This window comes from Ischnura elegans, chromosome X (assembly GCF_921293095.1).
Source record: "Ischnura elegans chromosome X, ioIscEleg1.1, whole genome shotgun sequence".
In the NCBI taxonomy this organism is placed as follows: Eukaryota; Metazoa; Arthropoda; class Insecta; order Odonata; family Coenagrionidae; genus Ischnura; species Ischnura elegans.
The window spans coordinates 9,028,464-9,050,697 of record NC_060259.1 but is presented as its reverse complement, the minus strand read 5'-3'; the positions used below and the strand labels follow the sequence as shown (position 1 = coordinate 9,050,697).

Sequence of the window (22,234 nt, the reverse complement as noted above, 5' to 3'; positions counted from 1 at the left end):
CAAAATCTATATTATGCCGAAGGGCGCTTTTTATTTTTTAGGGGTGAAAACTACCCCTAAAAGCTAAAACTTACAATATTATATTTTAAAGCTAAATACAGGTAAAATTTAGTTAAAATTATTTGTATAATTATATTTTATGCTTAAAAAATAACTTAAAGGTGTTTCAACCCATAATAATCAACCCTTATTGGGGGTTAACGTAAAAAAGAATTTTCAAACTGAATCGATTTGCATAAAAATTTGTGATTATACTAATCATACCCCCTTCAAAAAATGTTTTCAAACCGAATCGATTTGCATAAAAATTTGGGATTAGACTAATTGTACTCCCTTCTTCAAAATCTATACTATGCCGAAGGGCACTTTTTATTTTATAGGGGTGAAAACTACCCCTAAAAGATAAAACTTATAAAATTATATTTTAAAGCTAAATACGGGTAAATTTTAGTTTAAATTATTTGTATAATTATTTTTTTATGTTTTGAAAATGATTTTAGAATATTTCAACCCTTATTGGTGGTAAATGTAAAAAAATTATTTACCCTAAAAATATAAATTATTTATCACATTGTATCTTCTCATTCACTTTCTTACTCATTTTATTATATATTCACTTTTTTCTCTGATGATTTTAATCACAGCACAGAAAAGATATAGCAATAGGATAAACAGAGCAAACTTCATCATGGTAACATAAATAAATGTACATTCATGAAGAAATTACATGAAACACTATCAAACGGAGACTGTATGGCTTCCAGTCTTTCCACCACATGCATGCACACTGGTCACTGTGAGCGAGAGCACACATACTCACATACAGTGCAACCTCGATATAACGACACCCCACGGTGCACTAATAAACACTCGCTATAGCGAATTGTCGCTTTACCGGAGGTGAAGCAAATAATAGCCAATATACTTGTTGCGAACAGATACACAGGAACAGGAGTGGTGCGGCGACAGATAAACATCTATCCAATAAACGTAAGCATAAATCCAGACGAAAGGCGATGTTTTTTTGCATCACTAAATTTCCTTACTCAAATAACGGCTAACTATTCAAACAATTTATAAGCGCCGCACTGAATAAAAATCATGCAAAGCATTGTTTCGTCAATCATTATATTTATCGAACGACAGTTTACCACATAAATTTGAGACTGAGCACTCCATTAACTTCATTTCTAACAGATCGCTAGCAGTTACAGAGGTTAAGGAGTCTTGATGAAAGTCTTCCGGCGGTGAAACCCTCGCTATGGCGAGAGCCAACGCCGAAAGGGTCTCGTAAAAACGAATTTTTTAACACGCTTATTATAGGGTCAATTGACGGTGCATCGGCTATCTCTCGTAATAGCGGGGGTGTCGCTATAGCCCGTACTCGCTTTAACGAGGTTCCACTGTATGTGTATGTATATAAACTAGAGATGGGTCGAATAGCAGATTTCTCGAACTCGAATATCGAATTCGAATATTAAATCATTGCTCGAATATTCGAATACCTCGAATACTAAATGATGAATGGTGGAATGTTTGACTCGGTTGCCTATGCAGCAGGCAACACAAGATTTGGGGGAGTAATTTTGATTTCCTTTAAAGGATTCGAACAGGAATTTAACTGATTAATGGAATATTTTAATTTTATGGAAACAATTGGGCATATAATTAATTCAACTAACATCGCTTTACCCCCACTCCTGCTGCCAAGTGCTAGCTGACAATCTGAGGCATTTTGTAAAATACAAGCTCTTCTCCACCGTATTTTCTTCAATTATTTTCAGTCCATCTTTGGGAGTTCTCACGAGATAAGAAGATGAATTGGAATTGCTATCAGGGAGAAACCAAATATCCTGAGAAAATATCCCTTCGTCCGGGACTGTAACAATAAAGATTTATAGCACCACTCATAAATTGTAACTTGATATATGTTTTCGGAAAAAAATACCACATCAACTTCCGAGAAGCTCTGCTGCTCATATCGAGTCTCGCCAGAATGCCAAGCCTCCGTCCTATTTTGACATTTATTTCCTCGCGTAAAATGCTTAAATAAAGTCAGAAATGCGTCGCGTTTGGTCTTGTTCTTTTTTAAATTACGCGCACATTACTAATATTTCAATCCAATAAAGGTGTGATAATAATTGCCGAAAGTCATTGTTAGAATCCTTTCGGGCTAGTAGATGACTCATGCAGCAGTTGACCTCCAGAAAGGGGGAAATTCGAAGCAGGTAGGTAAAAAAAGCCAGTGGGTGAGAAAAGGGGGTGGGTGCGAGACAATCTTTTATTTTTCTCGCGTAACTTGATATTTTTTTCGAAGCTAAGGTCTTCGTAATATGATCCCTGCGCGAGCTGGGACCTTTTTTTATTTCGGAGAAGAGGAAAGCTTCAGAGGGGGACAGCGGATCTTGGGAAATGAGCTAATGTTACTATCCCACGGTACTCATGCAGCAGTTGAGCTCCAGAAATGGGGAACTTCGAAGCAGGTAGGCAGAAAAAGGTCAGTGGGCTAGAAAAGGGGGGCGTGAGACACGTCTTCATTGTTCTCGTGTAACTTGATATTTTTTTCGAAGCTAAGGTCTTCGTAATACGACCCCTGCCCGAGCGAGGACCTTTTGTTTGATTTCGGAGAAGATGAAAGCGTCAGAGTGGGTTAGGCGAGTGGTGAATGGAGGGGGATAGCAGATCGTGGGAAATGCGCCGATGTTACTATCCCACGGCACTGGAGTTTCCTGGTGGGAGAAACTGGGGATTTTCGGATTTTTTCACCCGGATCAATTTAGGTTCCCCACGTCGAACTCTTTTCACCGCTCTGACCCGCGAATTTGATGTATTTCGTCAACTTGCTTATACGGCGCTGCATGCCCTAAAAGACTAGAGTTCTGTACATTTTTCCGAGTCAACTACCAACGACGTGCGTGCGACAGTGTACGACGCGAAATTCAAAGTATTCGAGGCGGTACTTTTCGCATAAATATTCGAGACCTCGAATATCGAATACTTTCTAGTATTCGAGTATTCGCGGATACTATTCGCACATCTCTAATATAAACATCTTTTGGGTATGTGTGTTTATTTTGTAGCAAATTTGAGTGTATCGTTAGCTTCGAGGGTAAAGCACACAAAGTAGATACTGGTTATGAGGAATGTTATGCTCTTAATTGTGGATTTCGAATTTTTCGAAAATAAATTTGATTGGTATTTCAAACATAGCTCCTTTATTTTTGATGATAGAAAGTTCATTTAAATAGTATTTTGTGGGGTTTTTACTGACTACGAGGTCATGTGAATTAAATTTTTTTTGGAGTCCTTAATTTTGAAAGGGGAGGGATTTAAGGGTTTAAATAAGGTAGAGCTCCCTTGTAAATAGAGGTTTTAAACACCGATATCTCACCAAATAATTATTGTACAGAAATTTTAAGCAAACCAAAATATTTGAAAATAAAGAAGCTACAATTCATTACTCTTGCATTTTTTTCATATCTCCAGTTTTTTTGGAGTTATTTTGAAAAAGACTATTTTTAACGAAATTGTAGAAAATGGCTTTTCACTTTTACATCCAAATTTTGTCAAAATTTAGAATTGTAAATTAAACAAACTTCTAGGATCAATTAACAATACTTAAATAAAGAGAAATTCTGAAGGGCGTTGGTCAATGTTTACTAGTGTGGTAATAAGGAGTTGTTTTCACTGATTTTTTCGTAGAAAATAGTAGGGACTGATCTTATTTATAATCATAACTTGCTCAAATTTCATGATAATTTTTTTTTCTCATTTTAAGAAAGTGTTTTTAGATACTTTTAAGCAGATTGCATAAGTCTTCCTCGGAAAATACATTTTTCCCGCTATTTGGTATTGAATCTTTCAAATTTAGCGTATGACAATCAAAAGATAACCATCAACAAGTTGTAGCTCGGTCCGAATTGGTCATAAAGGAAATATGAAATAAGATTTTGATTTAATTTTTTATAGGCTACAGTTTTGTAACTGACAATTTTCTAATAAAATTAATACTTTTCAAGTTATTTGCCTAAAAACCGATTAAAATTGTTGATTTTTTCGTCAAAAAACTGTTACTTTCATTAGCAAATAACTAGAAAAATATTAATTTGATGCCAAAAATTGAAAGAACATTTTATTCATAGAATATTATTTTTCTATCGATTCCTGCGGTGAAAATATAATTAAAATTTTCCACCCCCAAGATGGGGTGGAAACCACCCCTAGGGTAAAAGCGCCCGTCGGCATGATTTAGATTTTGATTCTTGGTATATTCCCTACTTTTTGTGAAAATTTCAAGAAAATCGATTCAGTTTGAAAAAATTGCAAGCCAAAATGCTTCATTTCCTGGACTATAGCATTACTATTAATATTTCCATCAAAGGAAGAAACAAAATAGTCATTAAATGCCGTAGCCATTTTAGACCGAGTAGAAGTGATACTACCATCTATTTCTAGACATTTCAACTGGGCTGAGTGGTATGCGACCGGTTATTTCCTGAAACATTTTCCATTGCATTTTAGTTTCCATTTGCTCCTTGAAATCATTTTATATAGTAGTTATTGGAGGCAATCCTGAGTTCCTTTTTTAAATTATTTCTAGTTTGTAAATTCCTTTGCTAAACTTTGTTTAGTGGATGGCGATGATGTTTTTTAAGCAAATAATTTTTCCTTTCAATAAGGTTTAACCCCTCAACGCCATCGTGCGTATCCAGTACGCTTCCTGACCTACTGTATGTAATATTTCTTCTCCAGATATTGTTTTTTAAATTAAAACTAATTACTCTTATCTTTTGAAGAAATGTTTTTCCTCTCCAATAAAATATTCATAGCGACTTTATGCCTTCAGGATACTTCTTAATGTTTGGATGAAATTAAGTTTTAAACCAGTGTGTTGACAAATTCGGTCCAAAAACTTGACACCTTCCTTCAGCTGTACTATCTTGAAAACTGCTCCCTATTCTGCTTGTGGGACATCAAGAAGGGTCAGCAACTTTAGCTTGAGATACGGTATCTTCTAAGCTCACTGCCTTCTCTCCATCTCCTCCTTGTGTGTCGTCACCTCAAGCCCCAAGTGTGTTTGGTTCGCCTTGTTATTCCTAAGCGTCCTAAGCGAAGGGGCCATGTGCCTCGCTCTGCATTTATTATTTCTTTTTTTTTCTGGACTGTAATCGACGAAGATAAGATTCCTTCTAAATAGTCAGCATATACTAGGACCCCTTCGAGATATTTTCTCGTCTCTTGATGGAGCTTCAAAACCACGCACTTCAGTCCACTAGAGTCATTCATGCTGTGTGGTGTTCTTTCAGGCAGTGTGTTGAAATTCTCATCGGGTGTACATACTTCCTGTGTGTGGTATTTTTTATATAAATTGGGGATCTTATGAAATGGGAATGATATTGAAAGGCAAAAAAGGGACCCGGAACTCTGTTTGTGTGTTAGGTTATTATAAATTCATTGGTGGGGTGAACTTCAAGGACCTGTTATTTCATTTGTACCTAATGGAAAGAAAACGCCATTACAAGTGGTGTAAGAATTTATTTAGGAGACTATTGAATGCCGCAGTCCTAAATTCATGTTGTTCACAGCAAAAACACGTATAAAAAATTGACTTATCATTTCGCGTGCCATTGGTCGAGGTAATATTTTTGAAATATCCAACTTCATACAGACTGTTTGGACATGGCCGTCACTCCTTACACAATTTAGTACCAAGACTCACAGAAATACATTTCCTAAGGATAATTCCTGCAGCTGGGAAGAAATCAAAGTCTCAAAGGAGGTGTGCAGTTTGTGCCTAATATGGCAAATGAAGAGACTGCGTGTACTGGTGTGAAAAATGTGCAGTGGGATTATGTTTGGATTGCTTCAAATCATATCACACAAACCAGATTTTCTAAGGTAAAATCATTTGAATTTTAACGTATTGACATTTGAAACATTAGCACGTGATTATCTATATGAAATGATACGGTAGTAATAGAACAAAGTCAGAGAAATGGGCGAAGTGATAAATTTTCAAGTAGGCGAAACGGGTAATCCTATCGAAATTATCCAATCTGTTATGAAATTTTCAACCCAAAATAACTAAAATAAATCATGTAATTGTATTTTAAAAATGCATGGAATGTTAGAGATCTCACAGCTTATTCGAAACCAAATTTAAATCTTTCAAAACTGAAAATTTATACAATAGTTCATAGAAGGAGATACAAAAAACAATAAATATTTATTCAAATCTCTCGAAAAATTATTATATAGTAGTGCATTATATTACGCAAGTTCACAAAAATTTTCAGCGATACTGATTGTATATTATGAAAGATATAAATTATTGAATGATAGTTTGCCAAAAAGACGAAGTCATTTAAATCTCATCCGGGTGCTGGGATGGGATTTAATTAAATGCCCGCCGTGCTTGAGGGGTTAAGAGATGACTAGTTATCCATGGTTTAAATTTTTTACGTAAGTATTGGATTTAATTCTTGATGCAGATAGCGCACGTATTAGAAAATCATGAAATAACGAAAAAGCCTTTGATGCGTTTACTTTGTTTACAACTGGACTCTAATCTACTTCGGCTACTTTGATTTTAAAATATTCATTATCTATCTTAGTTTTGGTAGGCACAGTCTTTAATTTTTCTTTGCATAATAGCTCTTTTACACTAATACATCAGCGAATCAAGGAGTGATCGGTTATTGCTTCATGAAGTACTTCTGTATGGAGGTCATGAGTGCACATTTTATATATAACCTAGCGAACAAGTGATCAATACAGGAGCTTGCTGTTGCCCTAGTTGGCGAGTCAATTAGACATGCTAATCCCATGGAGCTCATTAAGTTTAAAGAATGGTCAGAATCATTAAAAGGTACCATAATATTTATGTTCATGTCACCAATGAAAATAATATTACCTTTTAAACTATACATTAGTGGTTCAAATTCAGTTAGAAATTGTGAGACGGGAAAATTTTGATCCCTATAAAGAGCAATTAACTGTAACTCAAAATTTTCAAGTTTGAGTGCCACCTGAACAAAATCAGCAGTGACAGGTTGAATTACAGTAGAGTAGCAATCTATTTTACTTTGTACATTAACAATAATACCTCTAGCTCGACTGCTATTACTACATTGGGCAAAGTATTTGTTACCATTCAATTTGTAATACTTAAGTTCATGTTCACAAACCCATATTTCACTTAATATGATTATAGTCGGTAAATGAGAAAGGATATGTAGATACGTTTCAAATAAATCTAAGTTTGCTCTGAGACTACAGATATTTTGGTGTACAATACTTAATATACTACTATGAAACATACTACTATTAGTGCAATCTGACATTCTTAATTTTATAAAACATTTATATTGTCTAAACTCGGCAAAACAAACACTGGTTCTTTCTCAGCTTTTTGCATTAGAACTTTCCTCCAAGTATCCATGAGTATTTGTAGCCTTTCTCATTTTTAGCAGCTCTTGCAGCATGCAGCACTTTTCTCCTCCCAGGACAAAGGGCCTCGTTTATGTAGAGAGGGATGGGTGGCACATCGAGATTCAGGTGCTGCGTAGAGAAGTCCCTCTTCACTCTTCTTTTTGCCAGTAGATCTTCTTTGATGTGTTGACGGAGGAACTTGACGTGGATACCACTATGCCCACTTTCCCACTTGGGTTTGAAGCGGTAACAGCTCTCAATGTCATGCGCTCTGACTGTAACCCCCAACTCTGCTACAATATTACAAATTATGCTTGGGAGGTCCTCGCTTTTTAAAGTGGGAAATCGTGAATCTCAACTGAATTTACTAAACTACATTGTTCAAGGTCATCACAGTGTTTTGCAAGAAGTGCAATTTGTTTCTTCAGTGATCGATTTTCACTTTCTAATAAGTCCATCCTAGCATAGCACTCATTGAATCACTTACTATGAGCATCAAGCACCGAAGGTAAATCATCCAGCCGATCATATAATTTGTTGATCGAGTCTCCCAGATTAGCCTCTGTTGACTTTAGATCAGCTTTGATTTCTTTAAAAAGATCTAAAACTGTATCTGATGGAAAACTCGGGGACGCACTTTTACTCTGTGCACAAGTAGATTCACTGTTCATGCTGGATCTGCGAACCACGGTGCACTCAATGCATCGCCAAACTTGCTTCCTGGCTTTAATGGCTTCAATGTCTTGTTTAGTTAGAGGATTATCTAAACAGTTTCCATGGAATTTGTTTCCACAATCAGAGCACTCCAATACTACTGTGTTTTGCACTTACTTTCTGCAATTTTTGCTGGAACTCATTCCGGTAACATGCTTTCACGAGCCAGTAAGTACAGAACACACTTAGCAAAGCATAACCTTGAGTTGAGGAGTGGAATAAGACGTCCAAACTCGACGGAGGCCTGAACTAAACTAATTTCTATTTTAAGGCACACTCAAATTTGCAGCTGTAGGAAACCTTTTTATGTTCATGAATTCAAGTAGATATTAATAAAAATTAAGACTGAGGGCTGAGACCATCAGTGAGATGCCAGCTTCGAAGAAATTAGGGAAGGGAATTTGATGCCCAGATCTTCTCTTGGATTTAACAAGGATGATTTGTCGGTGTGTCAGGTGGTGTGTGGAGTCAGGCATTTTGAGGACTGATAAAAGCCAAGCCTAGTCTGCTGCCAGATTGGTCAAGGCTTCAATGGTAAATGAATACATGTTTGCATTTTTTTAATAGATGGGAAACACACTAACACTGAATGGGGGCAAAGGTAAGAGTGAGTTCCGATAAAGTCATACTCACATACTCTCTCGTGATCGCAAAAAGTAAGCTGGAACTCTGTAATTAATCACTTGTGGCCCATTAAGCACACTCAATCACTCAGTCTGCCATCCCTTGGTCAACTAAGCAGTCCTTCTTTTCTTTTTAACCCTCTCCTCAAAGATTTTAGAAGAATTATTTTTTCTCTCACTCCTCTTTGCACTTCCTCATTACTTACATGACTGATCAATTTAATCTTCATCATTCTTTGGTAGAAGCATATTTCTAATGCTTCCACTCTTGCTTTCTCTGCTGCTATCAACGTCCAAGACTCGCTTTCATAGAGAGACATGCTCCATATGTAGCATCTGATGAATTGTTTCCTTACTTCTAAGCTTGTTCTCTCAGAGGTAAGATTTTTTTTTTTTTGTGGATACCCCTCTTTCCCTGTGCCATTCTGCTGATTATTTCTTTCTTGCTCTGTCCTTTGCAGGTAATTCAGCTTCCTAGCTCAGATCTCTTTCACCTCTTCAATTTGTTGTTTTCCTAGTTAATCTTTTGTCCTAGCCTCATCTCTTGGGCTGTATTGTAATATCTTTTTGTTGACTTTCAACTGATATCTGGACTATGTCCTTTCCATTTTTGTTAAAAATTTCTTCAAATCATTCTGTCTTGCCTGCGACTTTTATGTTGTCAGCAAAACACAGCATGCTAATTCTTTGTCCATCAACATTCACACCCATGGCCATCTATTTGATTTCATTGATGGTTATCTCGATCCTTTCTCAATACTATATTATAAAAATTATTTTTGAGCTGAGTTTGCTTCCATTGTGTATCTTCTAAAATAGTGGGGGTAGGGAATGGGTGTGGAATCAGAAGGGAGAATTTGGTGGGGGAGGAAAGGGGCGGTTGAAATAGGGGGTGTTTAGGAGGAGTCACGGAAACAAAGTTGAGAAAGATCATATAAACAACCAAAAACTCCAGACTTGCATCATGTCACAAGGCAAAAGGTAAGGAAGTGGGGTTACATCAGTTGGGGATTACGTCGAAAATAGGAGAGTGACAATGTTTATGTTTACGGTAAATATTGTGCATTTACATATATGTTATACCCTAAAGCCTGCCATAAAAGTGTGTGGCAGGGGAACAACGGTGTATTATATGCCGAAGTTAACTCAAATTATGTGAGAACCATGGTAAGTTTTTCGCTATAATAGTTTTATTCATGTGTTACATGGAGTACCATACAAAATAGGTGGCAATAAATGCATATCCAAAATTTAATGCTTTAATTAGTTGTCAGTTTAAATTATAAACTGATGCAAAAATTTTGCAAAGGTATTAGCATATAACATATTGTAGCTCAAGCTATCTCGTCGCATCTACCAGACTCCAAAAGCAGCAAAATATCAGTACATATTTATTCCAGAAATGTGACAAAAAATATAATCATATTGTTGAATATTTTGGAATCATAAAATAATAACATACAGGGAAGGTGAGTTTGCTAACAATGAAAGCACAATGTGGACAAAGAAATGACAATGGCTTGGCTTCTGGTACATGCTACGTGACCAACAGAGGTTTAATAGGTATTTCATACAAATATTCAGGGGCAGTATTTTTTGTTATTCATGAAAATAATTCTTGAAAATTTTTAGTAACCTTTTTTTCTTATTAGCTTTGCATCTTATCGTGTGGTGGAATATTTTTTTAGATACTATGATTGTATGGAAACAATTTTTGGCATATTTTCAGGAGATGTTGGTGGGACAACCTAATTTTGTGACATGTATGGAATTATTTGAAGAGTGGATGGCCAAGGAGAATTTACTTCATTCCAAATTTGCCCTCGTTACATGTGGGGACTGGGATCTCAAAGTTATGTTTCCAGCACAATGCAAGTTATCTGGAATTGCTGTGCCATCGTACATGAAGCAATGGATAAACATTAAGAAGGTATCAATAATTCAGAGTTTGTAGCTGAAACGTGTGGAACTGCATGATTAGAATGGAAACTTCACTTAGTCTGTTCCACTTTGATGTTCTAGCCGTGGTTTTTAATCAGATGTATGGAACATGCACTGCTTGACAACTTTTGATCAATCTTCTGTTTCCTAAACACAGTGAAATAGCTATGTGGGGAACCTTCATATGGGTCTTTCTGCATCAATCAATTTTTGGTGGGGTTCCCATGCTAACCATCTCAGATATTTAAGGTATACCGGGACTAGCCGCGGTGATAACTTTTACGGGAGTCACCTGCAATACACAATCGTGCGAAAGATCCTCAGAGAAAAAAATCATTCGCCTTGACCGGGATTCGAACCCGGATCCTCCGATTTCCGGTCGAGTGCTTTAGCCAGTTAAGCTACCGAGGCGTCATTCGTGTGGAACCTCATGCTTAGAATGGAAACTTCACTTAGTCTGTTCCACTTTTAGTCTAGAGCGAACACCTCTTTGTGTTCTATGTCCGGGCCTGCTCTCCGGCTGTGGCGCTGTGCGCACGATTTGGACTGCTTGTGGCATCATATGCTCAGCAGTCCAGCAACATCTTGTCCGGTAGTGTCCGAAAATATCCACGGAGAATAATGACGCCTCGGTAGCTTAACTGGCTAAAGCACTCGACCGGAAATCGGGGGATCCGGAATGAGCCTTGCCTTGCTGACCGCCAACAACGCCGTGCCGTCAACTGAGCGATTCAACTCATTTGAAGATATACATTGAGACCAATGGTTATTTGAAAGTACGGTACCGTGCCGTTTATGATGGCCGGAGCAAAGCAAAAGTCTGAAAGTGGCAGAAAGCAGCTGTGCGCCATCTATTCCGTGAAATACACATGGAGCTACATTGAGGCGGCTTTCAGCCGAAACGACTTATCGCCGGCTGCCGTTCCCGGCTCAGCGCCGTAAAATTCAGGCTACTTTCCGACAAGACCACTCTCTGGATTTCACGGCGCTGTGCCGTGAATGGCGGCCCGCGGAAATTCGTCGCGTCGGTGAGCGGCCAATGCAGTGAAAAAATAATGGCTTAAATATACGCCTTGAAAAACAATTTCGTGGAAGAAGCATGAGCAGAAGGAAAAAAAATGAAGAAAAAGGCGAGTTGGTGAAAATCGCCCATGAATTGGAGAAAATGCATGATTTTCACAAAGAAACATATTCGAGGAAATAAGGTGACTTGTCTGTCAGGAGGATGTCTAAACCGCGTTCACGCGATGTCTACAAAGTAGCCAAAATGCCATGGGAATCTGCAGGTTGACCTAATAAAATTGCTGGAGGGTTCAAACTATCCTAATGCACACACATTCTAAAAAGAGTTAACCCTTTCGCTGCTAATGATGAAAATATGCGGCAGGACGTTTCTTGACCCGGGAGACGAAAGGCGAAAATTTTCGTCTGAGATTTTCCTATGCAGGCAAACGAATGCTTAAAATACACGTTTCCTTGCTCTCCTCCTTTTATGACATTCGTGGGTTTGCAAAGTCTTAGTTTCGGGACCCAACACAGGCCATAACTACCGAAATCCGGTGAGCATGAACCTAGACCCTCGTCTCATACTACCCCTCTTTGTGGCGAGGGACCACAATCATACAATTGCTCATTCAGTTAGTTTGCAAAATAAATATATGCTCTTTCTAAAAAATCTAAACTAAGAATTGAATTCTTTGTATTTTAAGCAGTGTTTACAATTTTAAAACAAAATTCTACCATAAATATTAACTTGTATCTCGATTTCAGTATGAAATCAACATGGAAATTGTTAATGCATTAAAGTCGTTAATGCTGATGGTAGAGCTTCATTCAAAATTTTAAAATTCTCAGAATAAATTGAGGAATTCAATTGGAAGTCTGCAATTTACGTGCAAAAAATCATCCATGTAGCTAATTCATAGAAACAAAGCATGAGTTGACAGTGAACCAATGTCGCTGGTAGGGTTATAAACCGCGAAAGGAGGGAGACCAACTACCTTCGGAGCCCAAGATAATGCGAAATTCCCACTGGAAAGGATCAAAAAAGGTTGGTGTTGAGTGTGTGTGATTAGCCGTAAGGCCCTTCTTAACAAATGTCCAACGTAAATGCTCCATATAAAGAAGACCGAATAGTTTCTAGGGGCACAGTCCTGCAGTCATGCTATGAAGAGAACTCCACCATTTTGAAGGGGTTAAGGAAGTTAAAAATGAGCCTCGAGAATATTCATAAGAGTACTTTTTTTGATAAAACCACTTATTACATCTGCAAAACTTGACAACCTCTAAAGCAGCTGCTGCAAAGTCAATACCTATGCAGATGGCTGAAAAGGCATCAACCAAACTTAGTTCTCTTATGGTAGAAGACCTAAGCAGAAAAATAGGTATTTGAAAAGATCTCAGTTTTTGATCCCCAAGAAGTTCCGTCTACAGACATGAACCCTGACTTAAAAACAAAAAATTCATGGCCTGGAATCAATGGAGACAGAAGTTGATGTTGGGGTTGGGAGAATTACAGAAATTACTTCAAAAGCAAAATTCGCGGGGTTCAGTGGATATAATGAAAGCAATCCAGGAGCTCAAATGTCTGAGACATCATTTGCATCTAAGCGCCTTTAAGCAATTTGGATCCTCTCTGCAAAGGTGGACTGAGAAAGATTTCTTTCCTGCTATAGAACTGTGCTAACAGATTAGAGAACAAATCTAAAAGATGACAACTTGATCACAATAGCGATATTTCATTTGAAATTACAGACATTTAAAAGTAATTTCTCTCTATGTAAGCTATATATATGGATAAGTGAAGGATAAAATATGTAAAATAGGTGAATTCAGTCAATACTCCACGTAAATTATTTCTTAAATTATTCACGGTGAGTAATATTCTAAATTTAGGGCAATGGGTGGGCCACTTGAAGGATGGCTCTCAATCAACATCAATTATTTTGCCGTTAAAATAGCACCGATTTCAGGGCAAAATAACATCGCTTTTGTAAAAAAATAATGCCACTTTTGGCTATATAATAACCCCACCTTTTGCATGTCCCTACCTATACATTCTAAAATTGAGAATTTTTACATGCCAATTTGCAGAAGAAAATTTTTCCTGATGGTCAAATTATGACAATCAACAATTTTTGAATTGCTGAAATTGCTATAGTCAGGTAACTCTAGTTTTAATACTCCTGTGATAAATATTTAAAGAAAATGTATGTTAAAAACATTCAGGCATGGCTATTAAGACAAATTTTTCTTTCAAAAAGTGATATTTTCATTTTCAAGCAAAAATCACATTTATTCTGATAAAGCCGTCAAAACAGTGGCGGCTTGCCTATAAGGACTCTCGGACGCCGCCCTCCCAAAGGTTTGAAAAAGGAAAAAAAATTAATTACACATTCAATTATAATTATACATCTCGTCAACCAAAGTGTTTTTTCAATTGCATACATCAAAAATGTTGGAAAAACACCAAAATATAGCACGAGAAGTTCGCATTTGTAGCCGCGGGGCCGTGGCCAGAACATCCCAATCCATTAACATGCAGTTATATGAAGAGTGGTAGTGATGGGGGCTTCTGGTGCTATGGCATGTCTAAGCTTGTGCCTTATGGAAGTCTTGGGATGCCGCCCAAGCATGCGCAGAGCGATGTATCTTGTGAGTTGACATCGTTGGCCGGCGACTGTATAATCTTGGTGTGGCAGTGTGAGGAATACCTTGTTTTGGTGACCAGTTGACTTATTATGTGTAAATTTTTTAAATTTACATAGGCCTAGTTGTAGTTGAGTTAAGGTGTTATGGTATTGATGGCTGGGAGCCGCTCTAGGCGACCGATGCCGATCGTTTTTTCCCTCTGCCGGAGTTCACATACCACTCAATTGCGGAACAACTAGAAGATATACAGTAAAACTTCGATTTTACGCACTTTGATTTTACATCAAGTCTCGTTTTTACGCAGCGACACTCAAGTCCGGCCGGAAAGCATAGGGAATTCCAATGGTGAAACTTCGATTTTACATCTTTTCTTGATTTTACGCAGTTTTTCGATTTTGCACAGCATAAACCCAGCCCCAAAAAGGCTGCTAGTCTTGATTTTACGCAGTTGTCTTTCGACTTGTTCTGAAAATCCCGACTGGAGCAATATGAAGTTAGGTTATTTATTCGTCTCATTGACTTGCAAAAATGAATACAGGAGTGGTTGATATGACGTCGCGCTGTTGAGTGTGAAACTAAAAACATAGCGAATCTAAGTATTGCTTCCCCCTGCGCCCCCTCAGTAATATTTCAGGCTCCTTTACCAACACGAATATCGCTCTTAGTTCAAATTTGCCGAAGAAGGATGTCAAAACCTAAAACTTACGGTATGCGTAACTACTTTTGATTAAGACAGATGATCGCCGGAGATATTAACATTGTCACCTTTCGTTTATTATTCGACTTATTGATCGACGCTTTTCATAATGTACTTATTGTAATTACAGTAGATGGTCGTTAATCCGGAATTATGAACTACGGAATATCTATCCCTAACAGAAGGTTTTCTACAATTTTGCCAACTGTATGTTTTCCGTCGCTCCAGGGAAATATAACGGCGAAAGGAGCTGTTAAAAATCCTACCGTGCCAAAATTTTGGCTTCAAAGATGATCCAAAAAAGATAGTCCTACTGCTAGTATGGACGTAAGTCAATGGTGATTCAACACGATGGTAAAAGCAGCATGCATTGTCTCATTCCGCAGGCTAACCCCACATCTGCGGGCCGAATAGAGGCGAGGGAAAGCTGCTTGCGCGGCGCACTTATCAGAACTGACTCAACTTGTATCTCATTGTCAGTGGGTTTAAGTGAAACATGGTTGGAACTGGAATAGCTATCAGCTTTACTCAGCTACGTGGCAAGCGTTTATTTTTAACGGAACGGAAGTTAATGCCCTCGGAGAATAACTCACGTCGTTAATCGTCATGTAATCATTGAAGTCAAGTTCAAGACGTGAGTGATAAGGCAGTCCCTGTAAACTCAGGAATGGCTTAGCACCATTAAATCGAAATACTTAAAGTGTCCGGTGTTGTTAACAGATATGGGGAAGCAAAATATTACGTGAAGATGAGTCACACGGCTTGTAAGTCAAAGGTCCTGGTGCTGAATTTGCGGAAGAATGCCGGCAGAGAAGCTATACCCGGTAGATTCAATCTACTAATGCTAAAATTTCATTGGGAAAATGTTTTGTTAATGCGTAAGAATTATAAAGACTGAAAATTGTTCCGGACTATTACTTATTTTTTATTCATCACTGGCGGCATGACGGTAGTTGCGCGGTTATTTAAATAGATCACTTAAAAAAAAGTGATTAAACACCGGAAAAATCTAAATTTCCGAATTTCCCGGGTCCTGTGTGCTCCATATAATCTATGGTATGCTATTTGGAAGGAGGTAACCGACAGCTGGGGTCATTAGCGCCATGAAGTAAGGGCTGGAGGGATAGGAACCCATGTTGGCATTAGCCAGGTTGTAATGATAGGCTCCAAAGGGACCAGGACTTAACGTCCAATCTGCTGGACAGAATGGTGCACTGGAAGTGCCCTCCACATTACACTCAGGTAGGGATAGGGCCATATCTGATAAGTTTCTGCTACTGCCAGGACTTGAACCCAGGCCCACAGGGTGTAAGGCCTTTGTGATGTATTAGCGAAATTTTGCTCCCTGTTAATGTGGTTAATTTGGATGACTATCTTCAGATACCTCATTTCTTCAATCTCCAATCTTTGTTTGTCTGCAGGTTGTTCAACGGAATTCCTGAATACTGCTTTTAATGAGAATATTTTCAAAAATTAGCTTCTGGCATCAGGCATTTAGTATCATCATTCCGAAATTTCTCCTGGGTAACATAAGTAATCTTAGTGCCAGAAATGCTAGCAATTCAACCATGTTGTTCAACCACGGGAAACATTGTTCAGGAATGCAACCTTGTTTCTCTTAAGGTAACACGTCATCTGTGGTGTTGCTTGTGAGTAAACAAGATTATTAGGCTTCATTTTCTTGCCTCCAAATGAGTAATTGAATCCGGGAAACATATATCTGATGCGATTGAAAAGGATTTCATGCCCTTTTACCATAAAATCTCACATATAAGCCTTTTTCCGGTTCCGGTTCTGGCTTAAATCAGAACTATACAAAAGTGTATGGCTAAGCATTCTAAAAATAGTGAGCAAGTGTTATCCTGAAAACTATACTCCTCCTCAATACAACTCTTGATTTTACACACTTTGATTTTATGCAGTGCCCATATTTCGGTCCCTCCAACTGCGTAAAATCAAAGTTTTACTGTAGAGACTTGCAGTTTTCTTTGTTGTATTTAGAAGACGTGTATTCACATTAAGGAAGGACACAAATAGTAATATGTCCTTAGCTTATTGAGAAAATCAAGTTGGACTTTGACCGATTACAACTTGACTTCTAGCTAAAACATAAAAATTCTAAAACGATCATTCTGTGGCTGCACTTTTCTTCCACAATCACCTTGAGACCCACAGATCGATGTTAATTGGCGTGGCCTACAATGGGTGCGCCGTGGAGTACTGCAGGCCCAAAACGGCGGCGAAGGACGTGATTCGGGCCAATTCGAATTTCTTACTTCCCCTCACCCCGCTCTGCCCTCCCAACAACGGCAACGTCGCAGGAAGTGGAATGGGGAGTGATGCCCTCAGCCCTCAAACAAAGGCCCACCTCTCCAACTCTCCGCAGTCGCAGTCAACACAAGGACATTAAAAAATGAGTATCAGATTAGTACCAGTGGTGCCGACTCCATGGGGCCTGATGGAGCCCGAGCCCCCTCAAAAATTCGTTATGAGTGTGAGGAAAATTTGGGTGAGGTTTGTTGATTTTCCCTGGAGTGTCCAGGTATCGAGATTCGAGTTATCAGGGTTTTAATGTTGATCATATGACTCTTCTAAAATGCTTAAATAACTTAAAACTCACTACTTATAAAATTTCCTGGGGCAAGGTACTCTTGGGTGGGTTCACAAGTCGGAGGCGGCTGCTATAAACAATAACTCCCGACTAATTTCAACAAAGAAGGGTCTCAAGAGTGCAAATACGCTTGATATAGAAAAACAAAAGAATTGACAGTTGCGAAGGAGTAATAACACTGTTCTGCAAAAAAAAAGTTCAAAAAATGCCTGGTTATAATTTAGGGTGTTTCTGGCTGATTTTGGGTCGCTGAATCCCTTAATCCCGGACGAGCAATCCCTTAATTGGGGAAAACAACCAATTATCTAAACTTATCGCTTTTCAAGTGGCTTTTACTAATGTTATCTGCTTCTGATTGAAAATACTGACGTTTTAAGGCTATCAGGGTCAAGAGAGAGACAAACTTGACTGGGGTTGAAAAGATTTAGGGGTTGAAAATTGAAAAAAAAAAAACTTAAAAGTACATTGAAATAACCATTTTTCTTTGCTTTTATTGCTTATGATATGATAGCTAATAGAAAAGTTTTTAAGGGATGAATACACTGTTCACCTCCTCTTTTTTGTAAAGGATTAATATAACATCAAATATAAGAGGGGAAGGAGGGTATACGAGTGGTATAGGAGGGGGGTATAGGAGGTGGTATAAAGAGCTGCCACAAAAATCTGGAATATGGGTTTCCTTTAAAACAGCGGCATATCCAATTGGAACCGAAGGTAAATCGTGGCCGCTGTTCAGTAAAACAACCCGTAAACTTGTCTTCCACGAGTTGATGAATAGCCTCCATTGGTCTGGATCATTCGTAATCGCTAATGCCCTCATCAGTCCTTCAATATCAATACAGAAAATCAGATCATCATTTTCATCATCCGTTGAAAAAATTGTGTGAGGGTTGACTGTCTGCCTTTGTAATAAGAAACATTCACACTATGGCCAAAAGATTCCACTGCTGAAAATGCGAGCCAAGAAGTTGTGCTTTACACTTTGGTAAGTCTAAATCTTGTATTAGATCACTTAGGTCCTCGTGTAATGGGATGAGGTGCCCTTTTTGACTAGTCTGGGGTTCTTCTGCATCAGGGCTGTAATCTTCATCTCGACGGCAAGGACCTGCTTCCATTTCCGGTGTAGCTCCGTTCGCTAAGACACCAGAATCATCGAGGGTGCTAGTAGCTTGAGCTTGAGGCATAAGAATAGCATCACTATGCTTCACCGGGCCAATTGCTGATGGTAAATTCTGATAAATCATTTCAGGATTGTTTTTTTTTTAAACCTAGTGTCGGTTTTTGCAAAAATAGCAATCCGTTAAACGGCAAGTGGGTTCAACTCAAACCATTTGCACTCCAAAATTTAGGGAATGATTTCCCCAGTTTAGACATTCATAAAGACTTCTATGACAACTACTGCAACAGAATTTAGGGGCCCACGATTTGTCTTGGTCTCCAATTTGAAAACCGAATGATTTCCGCACAGTTGCAGTCATCGTTTTCCTTTGGTCTTTAAACACTAAATCTTCACAGGTGTTACAAAATTAATTAGGATGATTTTTGCAAGATCACAGAATGATCGCGAGAAAACACTTTATCGCTCACAAAATAACACGCTAAATCGAACACACGCTAGAAAAATATAGAAAGAACTTGGAAGATTATAACCCGACATGCAGGAATTGGTAAAAATAAACACTGGTTTATTTCATAGATAAACGTCAGCAAGTGCGACTGCCAAGACACATAAAGATACGTCAAAACATGTCCAAGCGTGTCAAAACATGTGGTGAGTAACTTTTACAGTGTATTTCCAAATTTCTCCCAATGTATTTAAAATGTGTTTCCCAACGTTTTCCAATGTATTTAATGGAAAGGTCTCAGCTCTTACTTTTAAAGTAAGGAGAACAACAAAGTCAAATCATGAGCCCCCAAACGCTGTTACAATAATATATTGACAAATCTGATCTGTGATCAGATTTTTTTGGCAGCTCTTTATACCACTTCCTATACCACTCATATATGTACCCCCTTCCCCTCCTATATTTTATGTTATATACAAAATGGGGGAACAGTGTACTCATCGCTTAAAAACTTTTCCATTAGCTACCATATCATATGCCATAAAAAGCGAAGAAAAATGGTTATTTCAATGTTTTTTAAAGTTTTTTTTTTTCAATTTTCACCCCCTAAATCTTTCCAACCCTTGTCGAGTTTCTCTCTCTCGTGACCCTGATAGCCTTAAAACTTATTTTTTTCAGAAGCTGATAAGAATAGTAAAAGTACCTTGAAAAGCAATAAGTTTAGATAAGTGGTTGTTTTCCCCAATTTAGGGGTTGCTCGTAAAAATGGAGGGCGATAGAAAAAACGGAGGTCATTTTCGGTTTCAGCGACCCAAAATTAGCCACAAACACCCTAAATTATAACCAGGCATTTTTTAAACTTTTTTTTGCAGAACAGTGTTATTTCATCTTCTCTTCCCTATGAGATAATTAAATGAAATTTTTGCTAACCAATGTTCCATCACAAAAAGTAAATTGAAAAATAGCAATCTGTAATTATATTATTTGCCCTTGTAGATAAATCCACATTTTCCGCTTGCGATTTATACACAGCCATCGGCTCCTACTGTGTTCCAAATTGAACTGCTTCAACTTTACTAATGTGTTGAATCAAGACCTCAATCGAATCTTACCGTCTTCCAACTGCTTCTCAGTCTCTGTCTACACATACTAGGCGTGCGTAATAGTTGGCTACTATCAGTGGCGGCTGGTGGTAATTTATCTAGGGTGTGCATTAGAGCAGATATAGGATGATTTAATTATATTATGTTAATCCTAATCCATGAGCGTCATATTTCGTCGTAATAGAATACATAGCAAGCAAAACATATCACTGGTACACTCTACCCTTAAAATTGCATGAACAGAAATAATATTAGCATGTATGAAAATAATTTTTCTCAACACACCTTTACAAGTGACGGTAGTTGAAATTCATTCTCTTTTCCTTACACCCTATGAGGAAGTAGTGTAGAAAACGGCTATACAGATGGCTCTGTAGACGGACTAGGATCCTGGGCGCAGGTAGTGTAGGTGGCGGCTACACCACTACACTACCTGCTAGTCAGTCACCAAAAACATGCGCGTGCGCATTCGCATGGTTTTGAGTCTGCTCCCATCGCCCCTTTGAACAGCACATACCCCCCCGCTTACCTCGTCCCGCCAGAGCTCCCTCAAGCGATCGCACAGACCGAAAATGCGCCCGGCATAATGCCACGGGATCGCACACTTGTAGAGCGGTGAATTCGAAAAGGAGATAGCTGTAGCGTTCGGAGGCTCATGTTTCTTGCATATGCAGACAGTACTTTTATCCTTCGCGTTGCAAAGGAATAGTTTTCTTTTATAATTTATTCATCTTTGGGTGTGCACTTGCTAACATGCGTATACGCACGCGCCGCCACTGGCTACTATAGCAGTCCACTTCGACGTGTAAACCCAGCTTATGGCTTTGCAGTGAAATCGTGGAGAGGGAAAGAACGAAATTATTTTCGACTTCTGAGTAGGAGCGTGGAAACTTCCAAGTGGCACTGAATGAAATCTTGTGCCTCTCAAGTTTCAGTTCGTTGGGAGAATCGGTAATGGTAAAATCATTAACCTCAAACCTTGCGCTTGTTTAATTGTTGCAGCTTTAGAAGTAGCTTCTTCAATTCTTTTCAATACACAAAATTAAGTCTTCCATATTCATAAAGTGGAGGAAGTGTTTGATATAAGATTGGGTTTATTAATGAACGAAGTACAGGAGTTTTGCAATATTGTGATGATTGAATGTATTGCTAGTGTAGGAGAAGGAATTTTTGACGGTTTAGTTGGACAGCATTAGCTTGGGAAGAGAAATTATTGAGGTGAATGGACTTTTTTTATAAGCAACTGAAATATAAAAATATGGTTACAAAAACGGCACTGACAACAATCACGCTGACAGCTATAGTGAACATATATAAATATTCCTTTTGTTACTATTTTTGGAAGTTAAGATACGATTAGAAAGATTAAAGTGAGAAAATACAGTTGAGAAGTGGAACTTTTCAAAAATATTTTCTAAGATAATGAGGAGGAAAAATCTTAAATAAAGAAGCATAAATCCAAATGATTAGAAAAATATAACATAAATAGCTATGTGAAATATTTTCTTAAATTACATTTGGGAGAAATTATATCTTCGCTCTCTTTTCCACTATCGCCTTGCTGATATGAGCAGCTTCTCTTATATCTTCAAGGAAAAGCCTTTTACCGTAACTAGGTAGGACTATTTCTGGCAACAAAAAGAATCTATAACAGAAAATTAGATGTGATTGTACAAGATTTCTATTCTATTGGATATTCGGTAGAAGTTAAAAATATCACTTTGTGAGCTTGGGCTTTACTCCCTTCGTCCACCATTCATTGTTGGCCGAAATTATTTCTAAATTGCGGCTCCAACCTTTTGTGTAGACATAAAATAAGCATCTGGCACTTTAAGTCATCCTTAGCTGACTCTGCACCTGATAAAAATAATTTCATTGGAATATAATTTTTAATGTGG

The 22,234-nt window shown here is 38.0% G+C and overlaps 1 protein-coding gene across 4 annotated transcripts in view; it reads left to right on the top strand.

Annotated features, from left to right (window-relative positions):
• LOC124170920 (ERI1 exoribonuclease 3-like) overlaps window positions 1–22,234 on the top strand; it is an 83,510-nt gene that overhangs the window by 4,907 nt on the left and 56,369 nt on the right. For all 4 annotated transcript variants that reach the window (XR_006867610.1, XR_006867609.1, XM_046549975.1 and 1 more), the window contains one exon: window positions 10,498–10,698. Coding sequence is in view for 2 of the 4 variants with exons in the window: in XM_046549975.1 (XP_046405931.1) it covers window positions 10,498–10,698 (201 nt within the window). In the remaining 2 variants the exon portion in view is untranslated. The remainder of the gene's footprint in view (window positions 1–10,497; window positions 10,699–22,234) is intronic.